The sequence below is a fragment of the Genypterus blacodes genome, unplaced genomic scaffold, assembly GCF_046128005.1.
Source record: "Genypterus blacodes isolate CSIRO-AG114 ecotype Tasmania unplaced genomic scaffold, CSIRO-AGI_Gbla_v1 ptg000111l_1, whole genome shotgun sequence".
NCBI classification, from domain to species: Eukaryota; Metazoa; Chordata; class Actinopteri; order Ophidiiformes; family Ophidiidae; genus Genypterus; species Genypterus blacodes.
In genome coordinates, this window is record NW_027466915.1 from 85,001 (window position 1) to 107,193 (window position 22,193).

The 22,193-nt window shown below is 46.1% G+C and overlaps 1 protein-coding gene across 2 annotated transcripts in view; it reads left to right on the forward strand.

Annotated features, from left to right (window-relative positions):
• The window catches only part of LOC143009157 (actin-binding LIM protein 3-like), a 27,016-nt gene extending 5,183 nt beyond the window's left edge, over positions 1 to 21,833 (forward strand). Inside the window, exons 3-22 of one of the 2 annotated variants that reach the window (XM_076161169.1) lie at positions 3,100 to 3,283; positions 4,327 to 4,439; positions 5,233 to 5,359; positions 5,740 to 5,833; positions 6,294 to 6,381; positions 10,765 to 10,823; positions 11,079 to 11,159; positions 11,347 to 11,508; positions 11,653 to 11,682; positions 12,083 to 12,194; positions 12,343 to 12,444; positions 13,694 to 13,744; positions 15,347 to 15,484; positions 15,689 to 15,753; positions 16,022 to 16,163; positions 18,438 to 18,467; positions 20,375 to 20,433; positions 20,697 to 20,771; positions 21,331 to 21,411; positions 21,548 to 21,833. In XM_076161169.1, the coding sequence (XP_076017284.1) occupies positions 3,100 to 3,283; positions 4,327 to 4,439; positions 5,233 to 5,359; positions 5,740 to 5,833; positions 6,294 to 6,381; positions 10,765 to 10,823; positions 11,079 to 11,159; positions 11,347 to 11,508; positions 11,653 to 11,682; positions 12,083 to 12,194; positions 12,343 to 12,444; positions 13,694 to 13,744; positions 15,347 to 15,484; positions 15,689 to 15,753; positions 16,022 to 16,163; positions 18,438 to 18,467; positions 20,375 to 20,433; positions 20,697 to 20,771; positions 21,331 to 21,411; positions 21,548 to 21,661 (1,907 nt within the window). In that variant the 3' untranslated portion in view covers positions 21,662 to 21,833. The remainder of the gene's footprint in view (positions 1 to 3,099; positions 3,284 to 4,326; positions 4,440 to 5,232; positions 5,360 to 5,739; positions 5,834 to 6,293; positions 6,382 to 10,764; positions 10,824 to 11,078; positions 11,160 to 11,346; positions 11,509 to 11,652; positions 11,683 to 12,082; positions 12,195 to 12,342; positions 12,445 to 13,693; positions 13,745 to 15,346; positions 15,485 to 15,688; positions 15,754 to 16,021; positions 16,164 to 18,437; positions 18,468 to 20,374; positions 20,434 to 20,696; positions 20,772 to 21,330; positions 21,412 to 21,547) is intronic. The other variant, XM_076161170.1, reaches the window with a different exon arrangement.
• The last annotated feature ends 360 nt before the right edge of the window (positions 21,834 to 22,193 follow it).

Below are 22,193 nucleotides of genomic sequence, written 5' to 3' on the forward strand. Positions count from 1 at the left end.
GTCGAATCACCGCACTCGTAACCTGTGTGTGTGTGTGTGTGTGTGTGTGTGTGTGTGTGTGTGTGTGTGTGTGTGTGTGTGTGTGTGTGTGTGTGTGTGTGTGTGTGTGTGTGTGTGTGTGTGTGTGGAAACAGATGAGACAGTCGTCATGCGCATGAAGCTTCCAGGAGTTCTGGTTTCTTGCATCCATCTTCATTCATATCACTACTTAAATCCATCTTTCTATCGTTCCCTCGACCCTTCACACACGCTGCAGGCAGTAAACAAAGAAATCATTATCTGCTGTCTCTGTGTGTGTGTGTGTGTGTGTGTGTGTGTGTGTGTGTGTCTCCATCCTTCTGGCACTTCCGTCTAATAGGCAACAAATCACAAAAAAAAAGGATTTAAATACTTCAGTGACTCAGACGGACTGAAGGGGAGGAAAAATGATGAAAAATGAATTTGGTGAAGAAGAGAGTGGAGCCTATTTGTCCACTTTAGTCAGAATAACATCTATTTATAGAGCTACATGTCTCTTAACTCTGCCAGAGCTCTGCTGGCGGCTTGGGATCCATCTGTGACGTGCAGATTCAGTCGCCTGAATCAAGAAGACCGGCGGCGTCTGGGACAACAGGTGGGGTCAGGGGTGAAAGGTCAGGGAGGGCCTGAGCGAGGTCACACGGGGGGCAGTTTTAGGGCCGACCAGCCTTTGAGCCGTGCGAACGCCAAACTTCCGTCTGCAAGTTCAAGCAGCGGACACAAGATTTGTCCTGAGCGTCGCACAGAATATCTGAAATGTCTCATGACGGAGGAAGTGTGTCTGTATGTGTGTGTGTGTGTGTGTGTGTGTGTGTGTGTGTGTCCTCGTTCCATCAAGCCTTTTCAGTAGCGTTTAGTAAATGTGGAGATGATTAAAAATAACGACCCGTGACATCTTCAGATAAATCAATTTCCATTTACTTTCTGTCAAGGAAAAAAAACGTCCGCACGGTCGAACTTTGCGAGCAGAGCGACTAAATCGGGACCCGAGTCATTACAGAGACCTTCTGTGCACGTGAAGAGGTCTGATAATGGCACAGTCATCGTCCAAAGATCGATACGTCCAGAAACATTGTGACTAAGCCGCGTCTGCTTGACTTGCTCGTTGAATCGCCGTCACATCAAAGCCGTGACGGTGAACAGAAATCGCCGCAGAAGCCAAAAATCATCTGAAATCGAAATTTACCATGAATCCCTCTGGAGCCTGAACAGCTCTCTGGGTTTGTTTGTGTTTCCTTCTGCAGATCTTAGTAGCTTTCTGTTCGGACAGTGATGAATGTGTGAACGCAGCTTGAGGGAGGAAGAGAGGCTGTCGTCTGTGTGTGTGTGTGTCTGTGTGTGTGTAGTATAGAGAAAGAGTGCATCTATGTTTATTTGTAGGTGTGTATAAGGGAATTCTTGTGTCTTATTGTCTGCCTCACACTCATAACTGCACATGTGTTTACAGCACATACGTACGTATGGGAATGTATGCAAGCGTGTGCACGTGCGTGTGTGCGTGCGTGTGTGTGTGTGTGTGTGTGTGGGTGTGTGGTGGTCATAACTCTCCCACTGCGAGCCGCATTAGTCTCACACTGACTGATAAAGGTCACGCTGGCATTTTAAAGTTGCGCGATGGCGAAGACGACGATGACAATGGAGCGAGCGAGACACGGGAGAGAGAGGGAGAGAGAGAGAGAGAGAGAGAGAGAGTTTGGTGTTTGAGGGTGAGAATTCAACCGCGAGATGAAGACGGACTGGATGCTTTGTTTCCTGTTATGTGTGCTGCAACCAAACCCAACATGAAACACAGTCAGGGCCATCATGAACATGTATGAGTAATGATGTGAAAGACTTTTTTAATTGTATCTCACGGTCTTAAGCTCTGCATATATAAAGAAATTTACAGTAATGGAGCCCTTATCCGCTCAGCCGTGAGGGGAACATTTCAGTGGTCAGCATTTGTGGAGGACATAATTGCAAGCAGCCCAGTGATAAAATGTGCAATAAACAGCAATAATATGTAAATAATTAGAGCAGGGAATTCAACGTGGGGACGAGCCTCTTCATCGCTCTGTCACACACACACACACACATCAAACATATCAAATCTGTTCCCTTATATGCAGTTTGCAGATAGAAAATGACTCGATCCGTGTGCTCACCAAGTTACATACTGTGGCTTTAAATGTTGCTTTAACGTCTTTATGTCTTCAGCTGAGCTCCCATAGATAAATAAGTGACCCCGCCCCCGCTGACACGCTGGCTCAGATCAGATCCACTCCACTGGGTTTAGATCCATTAGCTTAATTAGAGACCAGACGTTCATTTCACTGTCAAAAGTCTGCGGTCGCTTGCCACGTGTCCCACGCTGCAGCACACACAGCAGTAACACAGGCTGGTGTGTACCGCAGTCTACCGTGTACACACACTGACCGGAGTACTCGTCGCACTCATTGGATAGCTCAGTTTGTACTTTACAGGTTATTTGAGCTGAGTCAAACACGGCGTAGACGCGATGAGAGGCGTTACGTTCAGACTTAAAGGTGAAATGTGATTGTTCGTGCTGATCACACTTCATGTTGTGTTTGATAAATACCATAAAACGCTGCCTGGCCGAGATAAGAATAAGAACTGGCCGCCTCTCTGTTAGCTGAAGCGAATCAGTGCTCAGCTAAACGGCCGAGTCGACCAGCTCAGCAAAGGCCTCCTCACCCTCAGCACAGCCGGACCACAAGCAATCATCTGGCTGAAGGACTTTACATTCGCAAAATATAAACCATATATCATTCTGTCAAAATATACAGTGTATACGGTGTGTGTGTGTGTGTGGGGGGGGGGAGTGGGCATGTACAAGTGTTTATTGTCTGTAAACAAGGTCGCAAAACTGTAATCTATAAATCACATTAAGGACACATAGCACATATCACACACACCATATCGCCATATGCCACATTTGGACACACACACACACACTATCTCCATACGTATACTGTGTATGCTATATATTCTCACACACCATAAACACACAGATTTAGATTGCAAATTACAAAATTAGTTTAGTGAACTCTCTCTCTCTCTCTCTCTCTCCCCCCCCCTCAGTGTGTGGCTGTGACCTGGTGCACTCGGGTTTCTTCCATCACTCGGGCGAGTACATCTGCACAGAGGACTACCAGCGCCTCCACGGCACGCAGTGTGACAGCTGTGAGCAGTACATCAGTGGAGAGGTGGTGTCGGCCCTGGGGAGGACTTACCACCCGCACTGCTTCGTCTGCAGCATCTGCAGGTCGGGCCAGAGAGAGAGAGAGAGAGAGAGAGTGTGTGTGTGTTTGTGTGTGTGTAATCAGAAGAATTACATCACAACGACAAATGTAAAGCTACAACCAAACCGTTTGAGCCTGATTCTAATCTTTGTAGGACTTTACTCACTTTATTCCGCCCACATTTTGTCTCCTCGATATCGAAAACAACACAAATCATTGCTTAAGCAGTGAAAGTAAAAGTTTAGTGGCGTAGTATCAGCTTCATTTTAAACTCCACCACACACACACACACACACACACACACACACACACACACACACACACACACACACACACACACACACACACACACACACACACACACATAGTCATTCATGCTGCAAATCAGGTGCTGCTGCGTCTTAGATGGTCGGGTTGCGATTAAAGTGTTGTACTGTATGCAGACTGTAGGCTAGTAAATCCCTGCGCGTGGAAATGAAAGTGGTAAATGAAGTGTGACAGGTAAGCAGCACGCCAGAGAGAGAGAGTGTGTGTGTGTGTGTGTGTGTGTGTGTGTGTGTGTGTGTGTGTGTGTGTGTGTGTGTGTGTGTGTGTGTGTGTGTGTGTGTGTGTGTGTGTGTGTGTGTGTGTGTGTGTGTGTGTGTGTGTGTGTGTGTGTGTGTGTGTGAGAGAGAGAGCTGTCTGCCAGGTGGATTGTGTGAGACATACAAATGGATGGTTAGGTTTGCTTTGCTTATGAGGAGCGTTTTTGGAGTTTCTTGTGTGTGTGTGTGTGTGTGTATCAGCATTAAAAATCAATTGGTGACATTGTAAATGCAGCTTTTCATTTGTAAATGTTGACATTTGCTGATTCAGCAGATTGCAGTAAAGTTTTACTCCTTTTTGCCAAAACAATTTTCAACTATCACAGAGGCCATTCTTTACGCCTCACACACCAACACACACACTCAGAAACTCAACTATACAGATACTGTATACTTTGTGTGTGGTTTCACTGCTAAATGTGGCAAACAGGATTTTTACCTGAATTGTGTGTGTGTGTGTGTGTGTGTGTGTGTGTTTGCAGGAGCCCGTTCCCAATTGGAGACAGGGTGACCTTCTGTGGGAAGAAGTGTGTGTGTCAGCAGTGTTCACACACTCTGAGCAACGACAAGCCCGTCAAGGTCCACGGACCAAGCTGTAAGAAACACACACATACACACACACACACACACACACACACACACACACACACACACACACACACACACACACACACAAGCATGCACGTGTACACTTGTTATGCCAAACAAAAACTATACCACACACATATACACACACAGTAGATTATTTGAAGATATTTGGGCTGATACACTCTTTCTCCTTTTTGTTGGTGCTGTATTTCTTTTGTCATCCTCAGCCTAGTAACAGCTCAGATAGGCTGTGAATCTGAAAATAAGGCAAACCCCTCCAGCCAATCACAGTCGAGTATTCTCCGGCCATTTGTTTACGTTTCATTTGAATCTTTCTCATCTCTGTGACACACAGGTTAGCAGAGTCTGTCTCCCCTCAGGTGGAATACACCAAAATAGCCTTGCTGCCCACCTGCTGAACACTGCCGAACATAGCAGCCACACACACACACACACACACACACACACACACACACACACACACACACACACACACACACACACAAGGAGGCCGGGTCTGCTGCTTCAGGTGGACTGGTAGCCTGGTTCTGGTTGCTCCACCTGGCAGAGACAGTTTGACTAGAGGGAGGGAGGGAGAGAGGGATGAGGAGGAGGAGGAGGAGGATGTGAGGTTGGCAGAGCTAAGAGGCGAAGGCAGAGAGAAAGGATGATAAATGTTGGAAATTCTGAAAGTCCTCTTATCTTTCTTGTGTGCTTTTGCATGCTTCACTGTTTTGACTATCCCCTTTCTCTTCTTCACCTCCCCTCCTCCTCTCCCTTCTTCCTCTCCCCTCCTCTAGACTGTGCAGGCTGCGGTGAGGAGATCAAGCAGGGTCAGTCTCTCCTGGCTCTGGAGCGTCAGTGGCACGTCAGTTGTTTCAAATGCCGGACGTGCGGCTGCACGCTGACCGGCGAGTACATCAGCAAGTACGTGGCTCCAGCTCCTCTCAGTCTGATGCTGCCATGGTGATAAATGACTTTTATTTGCTAAATATTAAGCAGTGTGCATCCTTAGAGCAATTTTAAATTTCCTTCGTCAGCCAGTTTTGTTTGATTTTGGAAACCATTTGGATTCAGCAACAGACGAGTTGCTGAATCCGGCAGACGAGGGAGGATTTCCAATTTGCAATACAAGTTTTTGCTGAAGGGAAAGTAAATCAGTGAGAAATGAACAGACTGATGCTTTGAATCAACACATTTTATACATCGATGCACTGGATCAATCCGCGCATGTCCAAGTAGATTTTCAAACAAGCCATGAGGTGAATCTAGATTTGGAGCTGGTTGTTGGTTCTGGTCCCTGACAGAGACGGGATACCGTACTGCGAGACGGACTACCACGCCCAGTTTGGCATCAGGTGTGAGAGCTGCAGCAGGTACATCAGCGGCAGGGTGCTGGAGGTGAGTGTGTGAGTGTACTCTGTGTGTGTGTGTGATGGAGAGTGTGTTTGTGTGTGTATGTGTGAGCTCTGTATGCGCGGGTCTGCATGTGGACGTGTGCAAGTGTGTCTATAAAAAGCGGTGAAAAACACAGCTGTCCCTCGTAAAATGATTGAAGTGTTGACTGATGAGGCAGCAGCTTTGAAAGGAGCCCACAAAGCAGCTCGCTCCCATTTCCTCTCCTCCATTTATTCCTCTCTTCCTCTCCTTCGCGGCACACGCCCCATTCTTCATTCCTCATTGATTCTCTCTTTATTTCTTATCGCCTCTCTGTCCTCGTCCCCTCGTCCCTGTCATCTGCTGCTCTGCGTTTAATGCCTGTTTAAAATTCCATCCTTGTCCTTTCCTTTACTTTCCTTTCCTTTCTCCCTTCCTTATCTTTTCCTTGTCCTTACGTGTCCTCTGTCCTTGCCTCCTCCAGGCGGGAGGGAAGCACTACCACCCCAGCTGTGCCAGATGTGCCCGCTGTCACCTGACGTTCCTGGAAGGAGACGAGATGTATTTAACAGGTGAGGAGCGTATAGGACCCATGTTCAGGTGACATCACTCTGGCTGAACTCCAGCTTTAATATCTTCATCATGGAAAACCCTACTGCACTCCTTTCTTCAATTTCTGCTTAAATTCACTATTTTACATTAAAGTGTAATTAATAGGAAAGCCATTGTACATTTTAAGATATATAAAAATGTATAATTAAGAATTAATCCAGGAACAAACCACCTGCTGACTGATTTTATTACTAAATACGGGAGCATGCCTATGTTCCCTTAGCCCTATGTTCCCTCAGCCCTATGTTCCCACAGCCCTATGTTCCCTCAGCCCAATGGTCCCACAGCCCTATGTTCCCTCATTTTTAAGAGTTTTTTCAAAATTAGGCCCTATGTTCCCTCAGCCCTATGTTCCCTCATTTCTAAGATTGTTTTCAAAATTAGGCCCTATGTTCCCTCATTTCTAAGATTTTTTTCAAAATTAGGCCCTATGTTCCCTCAGCCCTATGTTCCCTAACCCTAACTCTAACCCTAACCCTAACCCTAACCCTTAGAAATGAGGAGACATAGGGCTTAATTTTGAAAACAATCTAAGAAATGAGGGAACATAGGGCTGAGGGAACATAGGAGCTAATTTTGAAAAAAATCTTAGAAATGAGGGAACATAGGGCTGAGGGAACATAGGGTAGCCTGCATTACTACATACTAACGGCCTGTTTAGTGTTAAAGTGTAGTTGCACACTTCCATTAAATTGACATGGTGAACGGAGACGTTGATGCTGACGTCTCGTTTCAGTTTGAAAACGTGATGCCAATCGGTGGTAGCTAGCTAGAAACGCTGGCTACTCTCAAATGCAGTCGAGTGCTAACAGGCATAAAAATAGACTCCTAACATTGCTGTTGAATTAACTGTTCCCTGCAAGTACCCAGATGGCCCGTGTGTGTGTTTGGGTGTTTGTGCATCTGTGCGCGTGTGTGTGTGTGTGTGTGTGCAAGCCTGTGTGTGCAAGAGAGGGAGAGAAAGAGAGATTGTGTAATGTGATCAATCGATGCTTTTAACAAAGTACCGTTATATAGGTTATTGATTGCACATATAACATCCTTTACTAGACTCAGAGGTAAAGCGCCACACACACACATGCACGCACGCGCACACACACCTTCCCCATTTGATGTTTTCTTGATACACACACAAAGGTTGAAGTCAATTACCTCCCAGCCTCCCCTCTGCTGTGTCCATTACTCCACTGTGCCTCTGACAGTCGGCATTAATTTGAATGAAAGCGACTCTGTTGGAAGTATAATTGAATCTTCCAGCGTTTTTTTCTTTTACAAATTAGATTGCAGTAATTAATAAACTCAATCATGGAATCAAAGAGGTTCACTGTGAGGTGACTGGCATCCCTGTTAGCAACACAGGGAGACAAACTTATATATTATGTATTTAGTTTAATGTGTTTTTGAAATGGGTAAGGTAATAAAGAGGATAAGTGTAATTCTGGCCTACAACATTGTGTGGATGCAGTTTATCATCATCTACTATAACATGGACGGTGTGTTGAATATTGTTAAAAGATGAGATTCACAGCATCAGCTCTGTCAGGTTCATAAAGAGCCAGTTGTCACTCAGTGGGCACAGTGGTGCAGCAGGGGAGCCCAGAAGCGGATTGACGTGTGTGATGTAAACATAGAGACGACTCGGCATCTGAGTGGGTCGGATCCAGATTGTATGGAGACAAGAACACACGGTCGCCACGCAGCGTGCCACTTCCTGTTTCACCTCATTGACAGTCTCTTCCTGCCATGCTCAAAGGCATGCATAAAAACTAGTATTTACATATTGTACTTGCAGTCTCTGTGTGTGTGTGTGTGTGTGTGTCTCTTTTAATCTACCTCTGTAAATGCATGTGAGGATATTTCTCTGTCTGCTTGAATGCATGAATGAATGTGACTACATGTGTCTTCATTTGCATGTGTGTGTATATGTCTTTATTTATGTGTATACGTGTGTGTGTGTGTGTGTGTGCTGAGTTCCAGTGAGCTGCCCCAAGGTTACATTCACTCCTTTTGATGAGTTCAGACATGTAGGAGGGCTGAGCAATCACCCTCTTGAGACACACTCAATTACAGAACACACAAGCACACTCACACACATTCACACCCACACACGCACGCGCACACACACACACACACACACACACCCTTGCAATCAATCTCATGATGCATGTCTGGAATAAAAAGTAGTGTGTGTGTGTGTGTGTGTGTGTGTGTGTGTGTGTGTGTGTGTGTGTGTGTGTGTGTGTGTGTGTGTGTGTGTGTCGTGCAGGTGGGGGTGGAAAGGTTCTCTTTTATGAACCCAACGTGTGTGCATCAGCTGGATTTGGGCTCTTAAAGTTGGACAGATGATGAAAGTGTTCCCCGTGGTGAGGACATGCAGTCTTCCTGATCGCACGTCTGACAAAGCTCCTCTCTCAATAACTTAGCAGCGACTCCCGCTTATCCTGCTGGTTTAAAAGTTAAATAACAGATTCCCTCGGGGGTTGAAGCTCAACTTATTGATTTTTAAAATGTCAATAATGACAATTTTCCATCTGACCTGAACCCAAACTGATGTCCTCTAATGAAAAAACTGTTTTCACTTACATTATAGATGAAAGGAATGAGTGTTTTCTCATATAATGGCTCCTATAATTGATCATCAGAACTGTCATGAATGAATTGATTGTCTAAATTTAAAGTCGTGTCTGAGATGGTTCAGTGTCGTGTAACAGGATTACTGATGTGATTGATTTCATCATTTTTCCTGCATGCAGATGAGGCAGAAAATCTCTGATATTGACCTTTCAAGTTGTCACGAATAGTAGATAACGACTAAAATGCAATAATTCACTGTAGAAATCTATCCATTGTGTTTTTGCACAGCGTAATTATCACTCAGTCTCTCTCACAAAACGCCACTTTTCTAGCAGGAAGGTCAACAGACTCCACACATCTGAGGCAGCAGCTGCAGCATTACTGCCCCTCATTTCAGTGTGTGACACAGCGGGACATCGCCGTGCATACGCAAACACTTTTATATTTCTCTGTAAAAAGCGTAATGCACAGATTCATTTACATATCTCCCCCTGTATAGCATTTCAATTTCAAATAGCTGGTGCACCAAATGTCAGTGTTGCTTTTCCAGGTGACACTGGCTGCTTTCATCTCCTCTTCTTCTTTTGAATATCAGCAGATAAGCCAATGAGTCATTGTTGTTCCCTGATTAACCTCATTTTGCATAAAGTCAACAAAATACACTAAACACAGCTGCTTTCATTCCAGAGACACAACATAACTCACGTCTGATGTACAGCACGCTGTTTTTGAATGGATTCCTTTTTTCCAGTGCATTGTATCAGTTCTATCCAGGAAGCAAAACATCCAAGGCTGTGTGTGTGTACGTGTGTGTGCGTGTGTGTGTGCATGTAACAGCAGAGCCGAGCTGAGCGACGTGGGCGGGACGGGGCTGCACTGCACTGAATCACCACGCATGCTATCGATTTTGTGTGTACGTGTGCTTGTGTGTGTGTGTGTGTGTGTGTGTGTGTGCGTGTGTGTGTGTGTGGGGGGGGGGGGGGTTATGGTGAGGATAGCTGGTTGTATATTAGAGTCACGACAAGCCAACTGAGCCCATTCTGTTGGCCTGCACCGCCCCAAGGCCCAAGAAAATGATGCTGAGCCCAGCCTGACTACTTTCCATAATACCTATTCTCGTGTGTGTGTGTGTGTGTATGTGTGTGTGTTCATGTTTACAGCTGATACAGTCCTGATACATTACCACAGATCAGATGCACATCCTGACATTAGTGGTTTATCAGGATGAATAAAACCTCACAGCCTTCATGTTTCCTCTCTCTCGTCCTGCTCTCCCTCTTTCTCCCTCAGCACTTAACACAAAGTCTCTCTCTCTCTCTCTCTCTCTCTCTCTCTGTCACTCTCTCTCTCTCTCTCTCTCTCTCTCTCTCTCTCTCTCTGTCTCTCTCTCTCTCTCTCTCTCTCTCTCTCTCTCTCTCTCTCTCTCTCTCTCTGTCCCCCCCCCCCCCTCTGTCTTTCCTCTGTGTGTGAAGAAACACGAAGAGTTACAACCCCTGTCCGCAAACCACCTGATAAACTGCGTGTGTGTGTATGGGTGTGTGTGTGTGTGTGTGTGTGTGTGTATGTGTGTGTGTGTCTCCTTGCTGATGGATGGTGATGCAGCTGAGAAAGGCTGATCTGCTCTTCAATGGATCCCATAAAACTGTAGAGCAGCTGCCCACATACAGTAAACAACGTGTGTGTGTGTGTGTGTGTGTGTGTGTGTGTGTGTGTGTGTGTGTGTGTGTGTGTGTGTGTGTGTGTGTGTGTGTTTGTGTGTACTTTTACAGGTTCAGAGGTTTGGCACCCGATGTGTAAAGAAGCGGTTCGGTTAGAGAGAAAGCTGAGGGTGAGCGGCACTCAAAATACCCACAACCCCCGGCTCTCTCTCTCTATTTCTGTCCCTCCTCCTCTGTGTTCTTGTCGTTGTCTAAAACTTCTTCTTTGGTATTTTTCTTCTCTTTGCTGGTACTTTAACCAGTAACTGTAATACCTGTGTGTGTGTGTGTGTGTGTGTGTGTGTGTGTGTGTGTGTGTGTGTGTGTGTGTGTGTGCGCGTGTGCGTGTGTGTATGTGTATGTGTATGTGTGTATATTCCTACCAGCTGAGACGAACATCTGAGACGGCGTCCATCTCTTCTCCTGGCTCCTCGCCGCTCCTCGGCTCTCCTCACCGGCTCATCTGTGTGAGTTCTGTCATCGCCATGGTGACACCAACGCCGCCACGTCAGTTACATTTAACCGGCAGACTCGTTCAGTCTAACTTTCTTCATATGACTGAATTCTCTTTCTGTTTCCCTCCATCTGTCTATCTCTCTTCACCCGTCTGTCTCTCTCAACCCGTCTGTCTCTCTCTTTCTGTCTGTCTCTCAGTCTAAGGCAGACAGTGATGTGTTGGGCTTTAAGCAGTTTGCAGCCCTGCCAAGGGTCAAAGCTTTATATGACAACCAGAGGCCTGACATCATCCCTTACCAGGCCGACCACGCACACACACTCCTCACAGATGACACGCTGGAGAGATACGGATATGGCCAGGTACACACACACACACACACACACACACAGTCAATGCCAACTGAACATAACTTTGATTTATAGTCACTCAGTAGGAGTATATCACCATAAGTGTTGATCTAGTTCATTATGATGAGCTGTCGTCTTCTTCTCTTTCTGATCCAGACTTTAGGTTCACTGTCACCTTGCTCTCATGTAAGTACCCATTAGGCATAGTGTGGTGTGTGTCTGTGTGTGTCCAAGCTGCACACACGCACTCACCATTTAATATTAAACTTTTTTCAATGCGATTAAAATTGGAATGAGCCTCAAGGTGTCTCATTTGTCGCATTCAGTAAATAAAAGCTCATAACAGCTCTCTCTCTCATCTCTCCTCACTCCCCCCCCCCCCTCTCTCTCTCTCTCTCTCTCGCTTTCTCCCTCTTCCCCCCCCTCTCTTTCTCCCTCTCCCTCTCCTCACTCTCTCCCTCTCTCTCTGTCTCTCTCCCTCTCCTCCCTCCCCCCCTCTCTCTGTCTCTCTCTCTCTCTCTCTCTCCCGTTCCCACCCCCACCCTCTCTCTCCCTCTCCTCTCTCTCTCTCCCTCTCTCTCATCAGGATCTCTTGGACAGCGTGGAGCGGAGAACGAGGCGTTCCTCCAGCTCGGCCTTCACAGACTCTCCTTCACACAGTCGCAATGGAGGCTCGCCTCTGCACTACTATCACCGTGGTAATGCACATACTGACACACACACACACATGATTCTTCCCCCTCTCTGCCATCAGTCTGTCTGTTCGCCTGTTTGTCTGTCTGTCTGTGAACGTGTTGCCCCTCACTGTTGGTTTCCCCTCACTGTGATCGGCTGGGCTGACTGCAGGCAGTGAGAGTGGCAGGAGTTCACCCTATCACAGTCAGCCAGAGCCCAGGTGTGCCACACCCACCACAGCTTACCAAGCCCCCAAGCATTTCCATATGCCAGGTAGGCCCTGATCCTGACCCCTGACCCCTGGCCTGTATGCTAACCCCGCCACCCCCAGCCCGACCTCAGATCCTAACCTACTCGGCCTCCGGATATTTCAGACCCTGATCGCTCTAACCAGCCAAAACCTGAATGTCCATCTCAACCTACATGAGGTTCTGCATCTCCTCAGCATCCAGCTTCTCCTCAGTCTCACATCATGCCTCGTCCAGATCCTGGGCCCAAATCTTTGTAGTGTTAATAACGGCTTAAGATTAATTTGTGTGATTTTACTAATGAAGAAATTAATACTTTTGCAGCTTTATGACTAATTTGGGTCCATGGAGCTCTCTTCTTCTGTGCATCTCGCTGACGTTGATCTCTTCTGTAAACCTCTCGTATCGGTCCTCCATCTTAAGTCTCTACCCCGTCTCCTCTCATTCAAACGCTCCATCATGCCCGTATCGTCAGATTCAAGCCCGAATGTCTCTCTCTATGTCTTTGTTCTCTCCATCTGATGAGGCGGCTGCTCTCCGGTGCAAGCTGTGCCGTGTTTGCTTTCCCTCCATCGTTCCATCTCTCACTGCATGTTCCCTCTCCACATTCTTCACAGGCTGGTTTTGCTTGCCAGCTCCTCGGCTCTGCTTCCTTTCAGGCTTTTTTTTACACTCACGCTAAATTGCTGTTTGTTGCAGGCTTTTAACCAAAGTGCCTTCTAGGTGCCACGAATGCATGCAAACTCAGTGCAGGCGCCCCGCTGGGAGGCAAAGCCCAAACTCTGAGTGCTGTTTGAAAGTTCCTGCCACTTCTAACGATGTATTTACTTGCTGTGTTGTTGCGTTTCTCAGTTTTTCGTGCGGTCCGCTTACAACATGAGCTACAAACGACAACGGCCCGTCTCATCATCTGGGTTTTCTCGTTCCTTCGTCTCTCCATCCATCCCTTCAGCCCCCCTCCTCCCCCTTCTTTTATTCCCGTGCCATCTGCTGCTCTTTCCAGTAATAAGCCTGTGAATCCGTATTAATCAGCCCCGCCGCACGTCACTCAGGTTGTCTGGATGTGCAGTGCCGCCTCCCTCTCCCTGCAGCCGTATATTACCGCCGCTGTCACTTTTATGGCTAAGGAGACTGTAAATGTGTTCAGCTAATTTGGTGGGACGGGACGCACAGGAGGATCCAGCTCATGTTCTCCTCTCCTCTCCTCTCCTCTCCTCTCCTCTCCTCTCCTCTCCTCTCCTCTCCTCTCCCTCTCTCGCCGTTTCCCTTCCCAGCATCCGAGGAAGCCAACATCTACAGGAAACCCCCCATCTACAAGAAACAAGGTTGGTTGATTGCTCACAGCGCGATGCTTTTTATAGCTTTCATTCGCTCTCTCTCTCCCTGTCTGCCTTTCCGGTGTTGTCCGCGTCGTGAATGCATGCACGGTATGAAACGCCCCTCTGTTTGACAGCCAAGTTTGATTTAATGAATCCATAACAGGAAGACATTTAAAGGGTACAGAGATCTCCTCCCATCAGAGGCAAGAAGACAAACACAATAGCGTAGAGCGTGAGTGACAAACAGGGCGGAAGGTATGTCGTTGCAAACCGCAGGGGACTACAGATGAGGCTGGATGGTTAAAATGGCACCAGAAGTTCACATTCTGAAGGTGATTCAGGAGGTAAAGAGAGCGAGAGGCAGTGCCAAACACTCCTGAGTGTGTGTGTGTGTGTGTGTAGGTCATCCATCAGTGCTCAGGTGGCAGGCCTGACAGAGTTACAGTTCCTTAGAAACACCTCTGGGTGATTTACTCTGCACCACAGAGTGCTGACAAACCTGTGAGAGTACAATCTGTAATCCAGGTTATGTGGGTACATTTTAATTTTACTGCATAAATCTCACACAGGGCTGTTTTCATCTGAATGTAAAGGGCCGTGCACAGGTATTTATTTATGCACTTTGGTGTGTTTATATGACTGGAGGATAGCAAATGAAGCACTTAGATTGTAATAAAATGCAGAGATGAATGTGTTTTGCTTGGTGTTAAAAGGTGCAAATGAATGTTTCCTCTTATTTGGGCCAAAGATGTGATGTGATTCATTTTACTCGGCGGCTCATTCCAGTGCCCTTGAAATAGCTTTTCTAATGTAAAAGTCGTGTTCAAGCACTCGGACAGAAATCTGTATGCATGGCAACAGTAGAAAGCGATTCTTAACGCTTTTATTAATGAAGAAACGTTTGTGGGTAAAATAAAGTTGTGCTTCGTCAGGAAGCCTTGGGTCTCAGGCTGCTTTAGCTTAGAGGCTGCAGATGAAAGATAAAGATATAAGGACAAGTGAGACAAGTGAGACATGAATGTACACAGCAGAGGGTTTCTGTAAAATGGCACCAGAAGGCTTCAAATGTTTATTTCCTATTGATTTCTCACCTGAAACTCATTGGAAGTTCTGTATCGTATCCGGTTATTCTTCCTCTCTGACCTCCTTTCTGTTCACAGTCGCTGCTGCTGTCTGTTGGTTGTTGTGTCTCCTCTCCTCCTCTCCTCCCCTCCTGCTGTGCCCTCCATTCTCTGTAAAGGAGTGCACCTCTTTGTGTGTCTTGTTTCTCCAGCACTCACTCACACTCACTCACTCACACACAGACACACACACACACACACACACATGCATATGTATATACAGATATACAGCCTTTTACATTTGCATCAAAACAAACCACACTATTTTTTGGTATGACATAAATCATTCTTCCTCTTTTCCTCTACCTCTTCCTTTTCTTCTTTGTCTTTCTCTTCCTCTTCCTCTTCCTCGTCCTCTTCCTCTTCCTTTTCCTCTTCTTCACATTTGACTCTTCAGGCTAAACTTTAGTGAATCAGCAACGTTATATCTTTGTCTTGAAATGAATACAATTGGCCACATTTGTGATTCCTGTTTCCTCTCCATCAGATATCCGTGCCTCCCTGACAGCCGCGAAGAACAAAACCAACGGGAACCTGGTCCACTCCGGCCGTCTCTCCACCTCCAACAGCAACAACAATTACCACCCAGACTCCAACTATTTCCCATACACAGGCTCCCCAAAAGGTGCTGATCACACACGTCCCGGAATCCAAAACAACATGTGATAGTCATAGGCATGTATAGCATTTAAAAGCCTATGTTTCCTTTATCTCTCTCCGTTTCTCTATCCATCTCTCTCTCTCTCTCTCTCTCGCTCTCGCTCTCGCTCTTGCTCTCGCTCTCGCTCTCGCTCTCTCTCTCTCTCTCTCTCTCTCTCTCTCTCTCCAGTCTCCCGGGTAAGGAGATTCTCAACCGGAGGAGAGGAGGACGGCTGGAATCACAATGTAAACAGGGTAAATAATAAAACACGGTCACTGCTCCTCTCTTAGCCTTTTAATGTTTTACATGTAGGCGCGTGTGTGTGTATGTGTGTGTGTGTGTGTGTGTGTGTGTGTGTTAATATTTCATGAGCTAATTAAATGGTGCTCCCTCAGTCTCCAGACATGATTCTTCTGTGTTCAATACTTCCTCTCCTCCCTCTTTTGGACTTCATCCCTTCCCCCAACCTCGCTCTCTTCTCCTCCTCCTCCTCCTACTCCTCCACATTCTTTCCACCTGCAGGGCATCGGGAGGTTGATCTTGAAGGAGGAGATGAAGGCGCGGACAGGTTGCCTCAACAATGACCCGTGGGGGAGCAGGCGCAGTTCCCGCTGCAACAGCAAGGAGGCGCTGAACAGCCTGGGCTACAGCTCGCTCAATGGCTGTGAGTCTGAATTCCAGCTTTAATCGCTCAGTATTAAAGGAGCATTCCAACAATTTGACTCATCAATTTGATTGAGGGGAGCCAGAAGTAAAGAGTCTCTTCAATCATCATCAAAGTAACTCCTGTGACGTCATTGCACAGCGCCATCTACAGGCACAAAAGCCTTTATGCAGCTGTTTACTGTACAAACGCTGAATAGAGCTTCTTATGGGCAATAAATGGAATAACTGCGATTGATGACCTGTCATACTGGGAGGAAGGTGGAACTGCATCTATAAACGTGGTAGACTGAGAGCTTAAATAATGTTTGGCAGGACTGATTGAAGTTCTAGTATGCTGTGTTTGTTGTGATGGGGTTGCGACCCGAGATTGACTGGAAGACTGGAATGAAGACGAGGCTTCAGGTCCGGTGTTATTGTGCCGTGAAGAAGATGTAAAGAATGTAGTGAAAGAGAGGGACAGAGAGAGAAAGTTTGTTTGGGTGGAGGTGAAATGGGAGGGAAGGAGAAGGTGCTAAAAGGGGAGAGAGAGAGAGAGAGAGAGAGAGAGAGAGACAGAGAGAGAGAGAGAGTGAGAGGAAGAGGGAATTAGATATAAAGGAGAGAGGCAGAGAGGAAGCGAGGGAGAGGCTAAAGCAATTTGGAGCTGTTCAGGGAAGATGTATGACATGAAGCCAGGAGGTAAATCAGGGTCAGATAAGAGGAGGGAGAGAGGGAGAGGGCGAGAGAGGGAGGGACAGAGAGAGAGAGAGAGGGACAGAGAGAGAGAGAGAGAGAGACTGCACATACTCCTGCAAAATGATTATTGATCAGTGTATTTGCTTGGTTGAATATATTTCCTGATAAACTTCCTGCTCTCTTCATTTCCTTGTTGTTGTAGTTTAGCTTGGACTCCCTCAAAGGTTTTTTTGCTTTTCCTGCATAAATCTACATAAAAACAATCAAATTACACATAATACTGTAAAATAAATATAAAAGATCTGTGAATCTATGAATCAGTTCATATAAAATGCCATCATAAATTAGCATGAGGCACAAATTCTGCAATTGGTACTCAATACATATTATTATTGATTCTGATCCTTGGGTTTATGTTGAATTACTGCAGTTTTCCAACCACACTAATGTAAACAAAACAAGCACATATTCATTTTCAAACAACACAATACTAATGTTTCAAGTGAGGAGGAGTTCAGGAGTCTTCAGTCCCGGCTCTCGGGCTTTGCTCCAGTCTGTCACGTGGCTCTGATCCCTCTTCCAGTTAAGCCAGTAAAGCCAGTAAATACTCCTTTCTCTCCCTTTTCCTCACCTTTCTTTTCAACTCTTTTGGCCTGGACTACAGTGATTTTGGTTAAGTAGAACACAGTGTGCTTGTGTTGTAAGAGCTGCTGATTTAAGAGACGCTCTGATTGGTCTCTGGGTGGAACTGTGACTCCTTTGAGCCACCGGAGAGAGAAACCCTCTACAGATCGTCTAGCAGCTGAAGGCTCTGCAGCGCTACTTTTGTTGATTTTAACCCGACAGAAAGCACTTTGTGTTTGATAAACTGTCTGTCCAATAACAGCAAGGACGAGTCTCTCTCCCCTCATACACACACACACACACACACACCTGACTGGTTTGTGTCGCCAACAGCAGAGTGAGACATTATTCATAATGAAGTTAAAGGCTGAAGGTGTCAGTCTGAAGCTGCAGCACAGTGCATTAAAGTTACTAAGTGCATTGGGTTTCATCTGTGTGTACATATTTAACACGGGTGGTCCCAGCACACACACACACACACACACACACACGCTGGCCATACGGTGTTTCATATTTTATACGATGCGTAGCTCGTAATGGTAATCATGTCCTCTTGTGTTGAGGCCGTTAAGTGTTCGTCCTGGCACAGTCAATGTTTTATAGATGACTGACCTGCTTCATTCTGCCTCTGTCACCTCACACACACTGCACACACGCACACACATACACACCTATAAAGGGAATGAGATGATCAAGGGGAGCAGTCAGTGGGACCTACACCAACATTAAGTGGTTATTAACATTCCGTCCCTCTCTTTTAGTCTCCCTCTCTCAGTCCGTCTTATCTTTTATTCTCTCTTTCACTTTGAACGTTTGTTTTTAACAGCAGCTGTTAGTTTGATGCTCTTTGGTTTAGTCACTTTGTACGTTATAGCACTTTGAAAATCATCTCTCTCTCTCTCTCTCTCTCTCTCTCTCTCTCTCTCTCTCTCTCTCTCTCTCTCTCTCTCTCTCTCTCTCTCTCTCTCCTCAGCTCCAAGGTCTCTCCACAGTGCAGACAGTGGTGAGTGCTTCATCAGTCTGTTTTGATCTCTGAGGTCATCACAAGGGGGGCGGCCAGGCAGTGGGCTGTCTCGTCTCTGATCTCCTTCATCCTGTCAGTTCTGCTGTGACAGCAGCAGGGCTTTAAATGGGAGATTGTTATCAGCACACACACACACACACACACATACACACGCACATACACGCGCCTTCGGTTTGAGTTACAGGTGGAAAGATGAACGGCGGTGTAGCTTAGTCTTGGATTTATCAGCTTTTCTTCAGTGGCAGTGCTGAGCCAGGATCACTGACCTGAAGCCCTCAGCCATCTGTTACACCAGAGCAGCCAGAGAGGCTCTGTGACAGAGCAGCCAGAGAGGCACTGTGACAGAGCAGCCAGAGAGGCTCTGAGACCGAGCAGCCAGAGAGGCTCTGTGACAGAGCAGCCAGAGAGGCTCTGAGACCGAGCAGCCAGAGAGGGTCTGAGACAGAGCAGCCAGAGAGGCTCTGTGACAGAGCAGCCAGAGAGGCACTGTGACAGAGCAGCCAGAGAGGCTCTGTGACAGAGCAGGCAGAGAGGCACTGTGCCAGAGCAGCCAGAGAGGCTCTGAGACAGAGCAGCCAGAGTGGCACTGAAATCAAATTCTACTTTGGTCGATAGTTGCAGCAAAATTAATTAAACATTTAATGTGAATTAGATTCATTATATCCATAATGACACAGTGGTATGTTTTGTCAGTAGATGTCGATGTGAACTTGAGCTGAGAAGTACAGCCTCTCTCTTTCAGATGTAGAGAGGTGGAGGTGAAACGAGAATACAGAAGCTAGAATCAGGTCAAGCAGAAGCACCTTTAAATTGTATTTAAAACCGTCACATTCATTCCTCTGCATTCACGCTTGGCTTTGAAATTCCACTTTTATATCCCCTGTGGCTGCATTTATTAAAAGTTTTACTCATTACATTCCCTCCTCCTCCTCCTCCTCACTCGACCGCAACGACTGTAACCGTAAATATGAGCCCGATGGCAGCGGCGTTTGTGGAGCTGCACTCAAACTCTAAAGACTTTGATAAATGAGATGCTTAGGCAAGTGGTTTTTGAAGTCCTACGTCCACGCGCTGTATTTCTGAAGCGCCCATCATGACTTATCTATGAGAGTGTATCCACTTTCCTGCTGAGGGAGAGTAGGAGATGACAAACTCATTATAGTTCAGCAGCTCACACATGCTGCACAGTCGCTCCACACACAGGCCCCTATTCTGCTGCATCATGGCTCTTTGACATCGCTGTGTAATTTAATTCCCTTCAACACCAGAGTGAATGAGAGGGAGAGAGAGAGAGAGAGAGAGAGAGAGGGAGAGAGAGAGGGAACAGCAGTGGCATGGAGCAATGAAATGCATAAAGTGACGAAGATGCAGGTTAAGGAATTCCAAGGAGAGCTGAGAGGATGAACGTGTCTCCACTGCCCCCTGCTGCTCCATCTAGAGCACTGCACACCATCTGCCAATACAATTATAACGCCAATAGATGACGCCAATGAACGGTGGCTGTTACCACTGGTTACGAGGGAGACGCCACCTAACTGGAGGAGGACAACATAGTGAGATGAAATGAAAACAATGTCTCCTCTTTTCATTGACGGGTCCCTCTGAGTGTCTCTGTATGAACTAAGACACCCAGAAGACACCTAAGACACAATAAAGGGGATTCATGATGGCAGCCTCCACACCTGAGTATGAGCTGAGGACAGGATGATGAAGATGATGATGATGACAAAGTAATAACGCTGCTGAAAATAGCTCCGAGCTCAAACAATAAAGCCAAGAGCGACTTTTGCTTCTTGTGATGAAATCAAAGCGCCGGCGTCCGTGTGTGCATCTTTTTATGTTTGTTTGTTTGTTTGTGGTGACGCTTTTTGTGTTTGTTCTTCCAGACTCTTACATCGCCAAGTCAGCCTCGTTGCCGGGATACGGCAGAAACGGACTAAACCGGGTAAGAAGTCGTGATTTCTGCAGCTATATCTGTGTGGCAAGATGATGAGACACACACACACACACACACATACACACACACACACACACACACACACACTGGTCTTTGTGTGCATGTGTGTTCTTTGTTGTATAATACCATCAAATGTCCCCCAGTATATTTTCCTGATTACTTTCTTGATATTTGCTTCATTCTTCAGTTATAATAAGAATAAAAACACCTTCTTACTCCATGTTTGCTAAACTCATGTTGTGCCCTTGCAGCCTGGCAGTGCGAGCACAGATTACTACCAGTACGACAGCAGTAATGCAGTTAATTGGCAGATCAAAGGTAATTCTGTCGTATGGATTCATCTCTCGCTCCTGTGTGTAAAAGAGTGTGAATACAATAACAGATGGATGTCTCTGTGTTTTTCAGAATACAAGGTAAGGCGTTCTGCCAAAGCTGATAAACTGTTAGCCAGCCAGGAGTGAAAGGTCTGGATCAATGGACGGAGGATAAGGATGATGGATTTCTTCTTCATGCAGTCTTAATCCGTATTGAATGCTTGAATCCGTCTCACTTAGTAGCTTCCATCCGGACCCTTGGATTATCTTGATTTATTAAACATATCTAACGTTTAAAATGATGCTATGGGTAATAATTCAGAGCGCCTCATGTGGTGTGTGAGAGGTAAATGATGATGTAATGTCCCTGTGACAGGAGAAGTTGTACTTAGAGATATAAATGGACATAAAACATTCAGTTTGAGACTGAAACTTCAAATTAAAAGAGAGATAGATAGATAGATAGATAGATAGATAGATAGATAGATAGATAGATAGATAGATAGATAGATAGATAGATAGATAGATAGATAGATAGATAGATAGATAACTGTATCTCTCTTTCTGGCAGATCTACCCATATGAAGCCCTGATTGTGTCGGTCAGAGGTCACCCTCGTCTTCCCAGTGATGTGGATCGAGCCAGACTGGAGGTAAACTGTGATGATTTTACACTTGTTCCTTTATCGGTCACAATTAAAAGGCTTGTTAAATTGTACGGTTATGAGATGTAAAGTCAGAGGGTCAGGAGGAACGTGAGGTTTACTCTTCCTGTCTGTTCCCTCACAGCGTCACCTCTCACCTGAGGAGTTCTACAGAGTGTTCGGCATGGCCATGTCTGCCTTCGACCGCCTAGCTCAGTGGAAGAAGAATGAACTAAAGAAACAGGTTCGACTCTTTTGAGGGCTTTAACGTCCTGGGACTGTGGCGGACCTCTGTATTTAGGCCGAGCCACGCAGACAGCAGTGGGAGAGGAACCGGACTAAGCAATACAGTAAGTCAGCCAAGTCATTCAAATGGAAAAAGTGGGACAACCAGAGGAGAGAAGAAGATGATCAAAAGAGAATGAAGATGAGGCCACTGGAGACAGTGATGGGTCGGCTGCTTCTCCATCTTCCTCCAGCAGATGGCAGTGTGTTAACATGCGCTTTAGGGCTGGGAAACTAAAGTGAGTACAACTGAATGAAACCCAGTATGTTCATGTAGACAGACAGACAGCCACGCTGACAGACAGACAGACAGATGCAGTGTTTGTTTATCTCCATTATAAGATGACCAGACAAACGAGCATAAAGCTAAAGTGTAGTACGATGCAATGTTTTTATCATTTAACACTGAAAACCAACCGTCTCTTATACAATGTTTACTGCCATGTGTTTGATTTAGGTGTTGGATATTCTGAAGCCATATCAGTGTTTAGATTTCTTTTATATGT